General features: G+C 38.4%; 1 protein-coding gene across 4 annotated transcripts in view; it reads left to right on the top strand.

Annotated features, from left to right (window-relative positions):
- The window catches only part of CTNNA2 (catenin alpha 2), a 469832-nt gene that overhangs the window by 403073 nt on the left and 57552 nt on the right, over nucleotides 1-9207 (top strand). For all 4 annotated transcript variants that reach the window (XM_059845428.1, XM_059845429.1, XM_059845432.1 and 1 more), the window contains 3 exons: nucleotides 2424-2516; nucleotides 2798-2954; nucleotides 5879-6079. In XM_059845428.1, coding sequence (XP_059701411.1) covers nucleotides 2424-2516; nucleotides 2798-2954; nucleotides 5879-6079 — 451 coding nt within the window. The remainder of the gene's footprint in view (nucleotides 1-2423; nucleotides 2517-2797; nucleotides 2955-5878; nucleotides 6080-9207) is intronic.

Raw genomic sequence — 9207 nt, 5'->3', positions numbered from 1 at the left:
AAGGCTATTTCTTGCCATCTTTTAAAAATTAGGTTTTGGGTAAAGTCATAGGTTTGTAGTGCTGAACTCAATTGTATCCAGATTGCATCTGCCACTGTGGAAATTGCTTATCTCTGTGTTTATTTGACATAATCAGATCTTGCTGTGGTGCAGGCTGGCACACTCCCTGCTGGATTGTGCAATAGTGTTGCTGCCTGACTGCTGATGGTGCAGGGCTGGATTTAGGCAAGGCTTGAAATACACCCCAGAAACTATCAAACTTAGGGTTATACATGATGTGTAGCATTATTTCTTTTAAACAGATAACTGTAATGCTATGTGATATATATTTAATGCAGCAATAATTACATTGGTGCTCTTGTTTTCATAGTAGCATCCAAAACAATGTAGTGAACTCTTACAAAAAAGGGGGGGGGGAAAGATTTCTCTGTTTGTGTCTGTATCCTTCTCATAAAAACAGGGTACTTTGCAACATCCAAATATTGTCTATCAGATTCTATTTAAAGAGTAATTAACAGACACAGAGAAGAAATAAGCTGTATTTTTGCTGATTATATCTGCATTGCTCCCATTCCAGAGGAACTCAAAGACCTGCTTTATAGTTTGATGGCCATTTCCTGGCACCCAGAAACCTTCATCACATATTTCTATCTGCAAAAAAGTAAATGTTACATCTGAAGCCTTGGGACAAATTCTCATTGTGTTAATCACAAAATGTAAGGGCAGTCTGAAAAGCCATTTAGTTCCAATACAGGAAAGTGGCTCTTGCTAAACTTAATGTAATTTACTAGTTTTTAAAGTCTAATTTCCACTCATGTTAATGAATTCTAAATATTATCCTGCTTAGCTGCTGTTTCTGGTGAAGATGAAAGGGTTTTGCTTGATGTGTGCAAAGAAGTGACTACAGAAAATGGTAAATTAATTGGAAGATGTCATCTCAGGAGAATGTTTTCGACAGGAGGGCTGTAAGGCTGTTAACAAACAGACCAACTCATTTGTCTCATCATGAAATGAAAATAAAAATCACAGCATTATGATAAAATCTTGACTAGGAAATGCCTGCAAGACTCTTTGAAGCCTTGGGTTCTTTTCTTGCCTGGGCTTTGGCACTGTGATTTATGCAGACCACGGTGCACAGAACTGGAAGTGAAATAGGTTCTATGCAGAACAGATGGATCAGGGCTCAGGCAGGGATGTGCACTGCAGATGAGAACAGATTAATACCACAAGGGGAGACTGGAGGAAAACTGGGAAGATGGGGGCATTTGAACTAATTCATGAATCATTTCCAACTGATAGCTATGCCTTCAGGCACAGTGAATAATATCAAGGAAGCATATTTAAAATTTTATAAGTTTGTTTTAATGAAGATTAGAATAAAGTACCATAATTTTGGATGATTAAAAAATATCCTGTGTTCCCCCATCCCAAAATGTACCTTAGTGATTTAAATATCACAGTGTGCACTGGGACATGAATTTCTGTTTGGAAAACCCAGGGCACATTCATGGAGTTGGCACAAAGCTTTTGGGAATGGTTTTTTTGGAAGAGCTGTCTGAGCTGGGAGAACATGCTCCTCCACTTGAATCCAAGCCACAGAGATGCAGCTCTGCTGTGCCTGGAGACGTGGTCTGACTTCTAGATCTCATTCAGATGTCTCTCCAAGTCTTTATCTTACCTAAATAGCCTTTAGTCTTAGAGCTTCACACTTCCCAGGGCAAGTAAATGTGGATTTAAAGATCTTTGAATGAGATCTTCAGATGTATATTACAGAACAAGGTTTCAACAGAGTTATTTCACATCTCTAAGCTACTTTACTGTTACTAATGGATATTTTACTGCAGGGCAGACAAACACATAGAAATAAAGAAGTGCTGAAAATTAAAATTATTTTAAGATGCACAAAGCCATCAGAAACAATGAAGATATTTGGGAGATATGTAACTGCCCACTATCAGTTTTCATTATGGGTTGAAAAGTATGATTCTATGTGTTAGGATATCAAAAACCCTCCCTTTGGCCAAGCTCAGAGTGTATGGATGAGCCTGATTGCCTGTATTAATAATGAATGTAGTTCATAAGAGGAAAAAGAAACTGAGGAGAGGAAATGTACAGATAAATGTCTGGATGTTCTGCATTCCCTATATCACTTCTCAGCAGATAATTTTCAAGATATAGAGGGGGATGGAAAACACTTGACAGTGCAGGAAGATTCTGAGAAAAATCTAAAGATGGGTAGTTCAGTTTGCTAGTAAGGAAATAATCTACAAGGTTTCTGTTCACCAGCACAGAAGATGTATTATTCCTCCTGTAAAAAATTCTTTCATTTCAGGCAAAGCTTAATAAGAACAGAGAAAGGTATAAAATGGCTCACTTGCCTGAAACTTGGTTCTCATCCTGATGGTTTCATGATTTCATTGCAGGTTGCAAATCTGGCCTGTTCAATCTCCAATAATGAGGAAGGTGTGAAGTTAGTCCGTATGGCAGCCACACAGATTGATAGTCTGTGCCCACAGGTGAGTGAAGATTCCTGCTAAAAACTACTTGAGAGGTCTTTTAGCACTTAAAAGCCTTAGAAGAAGAGCATAGACTTGTCTTTGTCATGAGATTGTTGCCTGATTTCCATGAACTGTGAAAAACACATCCATATCTTGAGACCTTTCATATCAAATGGGTTGTATGCTGTGTTTTTAACACAGTCCACCATCTATTTGCTCTTTCCTTTGAAAAAAAAAAAATATATATATATATGTATAAAATTACCACTCCTCCTCTAACAAATGGCTTTGACCAACAGGTAATTAATGCTGCACTGACACTGGCTGCCAGACCCCAGAGCAAAGTAGCCCAGGACAACATGGACGTGTTCAAGGACCAGTGGGAGAAGCAGGTGCGAGTTCTCACTGAGGCTGTCGACGACATCACTTCAGTGGATGATTTCCTCTCTGTTTCAGGTACTGGGGTCAAGAGACTTTTCCAAAAATATACTGCTAAATTAAAGTATTGGGTCAGAGCAGATAAAAGCTGTAATTACTACAGCATCATTAATCCATTAGTCTGTGTGTATTGGAATGCTGATCTTCTGTACTCAGTAGGACCAACGACGCCGTGTAATTAATCCCTGGTAGCAATGGTTGGCTCTGCACCTCCCAGAAAATAGCACCTAGTTGTGCTTCTATTCCTAGAGAAGCTTTGTTTCAACTCAGACACAAAGTAGGGTTTTGCCCACCTTCTAAAAATGTGTTCCACACCTGTTACTGGCTGAGAGTATTTGTAGAAATTGTTGGAATCCTTGAGGAAAGAGGAGGAAAGGTGGACTTTACAGAATCACAGGATGGTTTGGCTGGGGAGGGTAAAGGGATGGAGAGGAGAAGGACACTGACTCTGGGTCACAGTTTTTCCTCCATCCTCCTGATAAAGTGCTCCAGCTTGTGGCAGAGTGGATTGTTATAATTTGATCATACCCAGTGACTGCTGTAGTTTCAAAGTGGTGCATGGCTTGGGTTAATTTCTGCTGCAGAAAACTCATTTTCCTGTTTTGCTTTGAAGGGTAAATTTCAGTGTTGTGAGTAAGGACAGAGAGTGTGCCAAGAGGGCTTTGCTTACTCAAATGTCTCAGAAGAGCCAAACCTCATGAGACAGTCTGGCCAAAATGTTATGTTTTGTTCTACATTATTTTCCTTGATATTTCTTAAATTTTCCAAAAGAAGTTTAAGATAAAAAAAAATACATTGAAAGAAAAAAATATTTATCATTTAAAATAATCCCTTCATTTTTTTTTTTTTTTGCCCTCTTTATCTTGTTTGGTTGTATCCTGCTACCCTTTTTAACAGGGAAATGCTTTGGTTTAGTTCATTACACTCCTCTGTTCAACAGCCCTACAAGTGTTTCCTGCAAGCCACTGCAAGTAAATGAAAATGAGCTCTCTGAACAGGAGGGCACTTCAGAATATGAGAGCACACTGATTTTTATTTGAGATTTGAAGCTGACAAACACTTTCTGGCAGAACTACTTCTAAGAGAAAGGGATGACCAGGCTGTAAACTGCAGACCCAGCCCGTGTGCCAGAGCTGGAAATCTGGCTCACATGGCCATTTCCTTCTTTGCTTGAGGACTTTGCTTATTCCAAGTGCTTGTATCCATACACCAGAAGTAATTTGAATGGATGATGGGGTTTTTCTTTTCTTTTTTCTCAAATCTTAATTCCTTCAAACAGAGTTTTGACTTAGATCCAAACTTTCCAAGGCAGCTAAGAAGTATTATTTCTGTAAAATTTAGATTCCTTTTTCATAATTCTTTGCACGGACATCTCTGTTAAACAGGAAGAAACAGAAATCCTGTTGCTCTTGCTGTAAAGCTTGGAAGCCTCAGCTTACACAGAGTATTTTTATTTTTGGATGTTAAACCAGTGAAGCATTCAAAATGCCACTATCTGGTTAAATGTACCTCCTAAAATGACACCTCCTCCTCTTCATATTGACTGTCACATTTGATGGTGTGTTTTAATAATATGGTGGCTACCAGAAGAAAGCTGGCCATAATTTCAAGAAGTTATTTCATATTCCAAATGCACTGTCCAAATTCATAAATTGCTTCTTGTTGGGCAAAATTTGTTTGTGCCGTGGTAAAAACAAATTGGTGATGGTGAAATGGAAAGAGCAAAGAGAAATTTTATGGAGCACTGCTTTTTTATTCTGAGTAGGGAATGTTTTAAACCAAGAATTTTGCCTTTCAAGTTACTCAGATTCACAGCTCAGGGGACTTTCAGTTTCCATCCAAAATTGTTGCAGTGTAAAATTCGACATCATGTAAAACATTTCTAAAACCCTCAAATGATCCAACCTCAGAATTTTTAACTGTGAAGATTAGTGAGTCATTCCTTCTAGTGGCAATGGGTAATTAACAAAAAACAGTTGGTGAACTGATTAATCCTGTTTTACTACTACTACAAAGAACATCAGTTCCTTTTCGGTTCAGAGGTGTCTCTAGCAGAAAATCAAGTTGCTGTTCAGAGTCACTGAGTTTCTCAGACTGGGTTTGGTCAAATATGAAATTCAGTCATGGTCTTACTAAAATTATTTTTGACTCTACTGACTGCAGAGAATAATGTCTGACCTAGTCAGAGTCTTCATGCTTTCACATAATTTGTGTGTGAGAATACTACATAAATTCTGATTCTGCAGCACATGAGAGTAGATGGCCTGATCCAGAGCCAAGAAAAGAACAATGCATCTCCCAAGAATCCAATTAAGGTGCTTGATATCACCTCCTCTGAGCAGAGTCACTGTTGTCATCCCTTGCTTCAGATTATGCAAAGTCACACATAATTATCAGGGTGTGTTATTAGAAATTCCCAGCTTATTCTCTGGCACAGATGGAGTGAGGGAGATGAACTGCTCATGCCCAGGTTTTGTGCTAACTACAAAGGCCATTTGCTGCTGTCTTTTCAATGTGATTTGTTTTTTTTTTCCTGACTTACTTAGGCAAAAATGAGCCAAATGTAATAAACCTTTATGGGAGAGTGTAAATTCACCTTCAGAAAATTGCCCAACTGTTTATTAGAGAATCTACAAAATATTTGACTGCTTTCCCTTTTGCATTCATTTTAATTACAATTTCATTATGATAAAATTCAGTGTGATGTTTGAAATTAATGTGAGTGGTTTTTAAGGAATTACAGGTTGGGACACACAGCCCAGTCCCTACTAAAGATAAATATCACACAGATTTTTACTGTTATGTGACAGTATCACAGAAGAGCTTTTGTTTTACAGCCTGGATAAAGGTAGATATCCATTTTTTAATATACTGACATTTGCCCAAAGGAGTAAGCTTTGCTGTGAGGAAGAGTGCAGTTGTATTTTTAACCTGAATTCCAGAAAACCACATCCTGGAAGATGTGAACAAGTGTGTGATTGCCCTGCAAGAGGGGGACGTGGACACGCTGGACCGGACCGCGGGCGCCATCCGGGGCCGCGCAGCCAGAGTCATCCACATCATCAACGCTGAGATGGAGAACTATGAGACTGGGGTGTACACTGAGAAGGTGCTGGAAGCTACCAAACTGCTCTCTGAAACGGGTGAGTGTCTGTAAGAGCTGAAAACAGGGATGAGGGACACTAAGCAGCTCTCCAAAATGCAGTTTATAACATCCAAGGTGTCACAGCAGTCCAGGGTGGTGGGTGACAGAGCTGTGCACACAGCTGTCAGCTCCAGCTGCAGGCAGGCCTGGAGACCCTTTGGTTTTGCTTAAATTGCATTCTAGACTTTTCTTTGCTGAGCATCTCAATACAGCAGAACCAATCTATACCTTAACTTTTACCTATAGCCTGTCATAACTCCTGTAATTACCATATTCATGTCACTGTTCTCCAATCATTAACAGTCAGTACATTACAGTTTGAGCTAGAAGTTGTTTTTCAGTTTTCTTGCAGTAGAAAATTCTGAGCCCTTTTTTCTACTTGCCACATTTGCTGACTTGTTTGTCTGTGCTCTCTTTCTGCTTGGTAAAAACATCTTCTTGTTTGAGGTGGGTTTATCCTTTGCTCTAAGGCATAAAACCCCTTCTAACTAACACACCCTTTGCCTCCTTGGTTATCCAGTCAGACTGGCTCAGCAATTCTTTTCTTCTACATCAAAACTTGCTTCCATCTTTATTCCTTCTTCAGACTCTACATTCAAAAATCTTTCTGCTAAGGATACATAGCTGTGAGACTTTTTTGTCAAACTTTCATCCTTCTCAACAAGTGTCACCCTGTTTTTTTCTAAGCCTTCTAATGTTTAAATTCTTGTAACAAACTTTCTCACACACCTAATGTAAATGACTTATTGTTTTACATTCTTTTATGGAAGAAGAGAAATTTAATAGACTGTTGGGTTGTCCAGTGTCATTGGAGAGGTGGCACTGTCACCCTCCAATCCACTGTCACTGTAAAAATCTATAAATTTTAGAGTCAAAAATGAAAAACTCTCTTTTTTACCTTGAGAAAGCTGCGTGTCTGCATTGTATCATTTCGTGTCCTACAGTGACGGGTGAGTTTGGTGAAATGCTGAAAGAATTATTGGAATACTCTTATTTAGTCATTTAAAACTTTCACTTGGTTCTCTGAGATCTGTGACTCTAAGGGAAATCTGTTCTTGAATACAAGATACAAGCAAATAAATTCGTGGCTGGAAGTGTGTTTTTCATTCTCTACTCTTTTATTCTCTACTTCTGCTGTTGCAGAAGTCATACTGACAGGAGCCAAATAAGAGAAGAAATTCAGTAAAACATCAAGACTAGGCCACTACATCAAAGTTTCTATGATTTGAATAAATATTACACAGCCTTTTCTTCTCAGTTGATTGATTATGTATTATACATCTCCAGAAAATCACTGCAAACATTACTCTTTGGTCTGTGCAGGTGAATGTACTTGGTGATGACTGAAGTGTTGCTAAACAAAACAACTTTTCATTGAAAAATACATATAAGCAACTGAAAATGCACCACCTGATTGAAAAAATATAAAAGTCTGCTAGATCGTATAAAAATACATAGATTATATAAAAGTAAAAAAGTCTGCAAGATTGATAGAGTGAGAAGAAATATTTTTTTTTTTTTCAATCTGTTTTTGCCTTGCCAGAGCAGGGATTGGATTCCTCTCAGTGTAGGTGCTTAGGTGTGTGCTGGTCATTTTACAGCCCTTTATATCAGTGCTCTCAGTAACCCAGTGCAGGCAGTGCTGCCAAGTGCTCTCATCTGAGAGCAGTGCCTTTGGCTGGTTTGGGGTGAATCATGCTCCAGATTTCATTGACTCCACAGACTGGGTCTCCACACAATGGTCAGGTGCCCTGGTAGGATGAGGTGCACAAACTGGGGGTGTCTGGAAGTGTCTGAGCTGATCCTGCCCTGCCTCAGTGCACTTGTTCATCTGAGGTTAAAACCATCAAGATTATTTTAGAAGGAACAAATGAAAATTGCACCAGTTCAGGATACATCAAATGTGACTTATGGACCAAAAATCCAGGAGTTGCCCTGTGAGATGGAAAAGCAAGAACTGTTCTAGCTCTGCAGTCTCTGTGTTCACTTTGAGTATGGGAATCAACAAAAGAAGCTAAAAACTGATTTGGGGATGATTAAGTATTACTCGTGGTATTGTAGCCCCCAGCTTAATGCCAGCCTATTTTTACTACCCAACAAGAGATCAGTGGAATAAGTACTGTAAATTTAGCTCCTTTTTAAAAGTTTATGAGCTGGTTTTATGAATTCACAGAAGGAAAATAATCTTGACAGTCTGACATGGTAAAATATTTTGTTGCACTCTTCTGTTGCAGTTGTCTTTTGCTTGAAGAGGGGCTGTGAAGAATTCTTCATACCATTAAGATTTCTTTATTAAACAAAACAAAATGCATGTCCGAGCTTTATATTTAGCTAAAATTTGTGAGCCAACATTCTATAAATTTTCTTATTAAATTTTTTTCAACAGGCAGGTATAAAGTGCCATTATATAGATCAATAATATACACATCAAATACTTATATTCCGTATTTAATTCACTTTTTGATATAATTAGAATTATGGCTAAGTGCTATAAACTCTGGACTGAGTGCATCTTGACAACATCAATGTGCTAATATTGGGATTCAATAGTTAAGAACAAGTCCCTGTTCCTCCAAGTCAGTTTTTACTTATTTTTTTATTTTATAAAGTGTAAATAAAGTTGTGAGTATTAAAAAAAATTAAAATATTATGTTTACAATATTAAGAACTTTGTATCATGCACAAATTTTGTAGCAGTATTTCAGGGGACAGAATGGGCCCAACTTCAATGAAGCTGATGAAGCTTAAATAATTTCTGCCAGTTGTGAATGTGGATCATTATTATTAGAGCACAATTTCTATCTGCAGCTTTTCAGACCATTTACAAAGGCATTGATTATGATTTCTGTATGATTAAAAGCAGAATTAACTGACTCATTTTGTTGCCTTAGAATAAAGTGGTTAAAATGGAATTTAGTCCCCCTGAGCCATTCTGGAATCACCATCCTTGGAAGTGTTCAGAGCCCTGTGGATGTGGCACTCGGGGACAGGGTACAGTGGTGAGCACAGAGGTGCTGGGGGAATGGTTGGACTCGATGGTCTGAGGTATTTTCCAACCTCAATGATTCCCTGATCTGGGTACCTATGGATCCATGCATTTGTTTCCATATTCTTTCAGTTCCTCAC

Source organism: Haemorhous mexicanus, chromosome 4, assembly GCF_027477595.1.
Source record: "Haemorhous mexicanus isolate bHaeMex1 chromosome 4, bHaeMex1.pri, whole genome shotgun sequence".
Classification (NCBI taxonomy): domain Eukaryota; kingdom Metazoa; phylum Chordata; class Aves; order Passeriformes; family Fringillidae; genus Haemorhous; species Haemorhous mexicanus.
The sequence above is the reverse complement of the archived record's forward strand: the minus strand, read 5'-3'. Positions and strand labels throughout refer to the sequence as shown.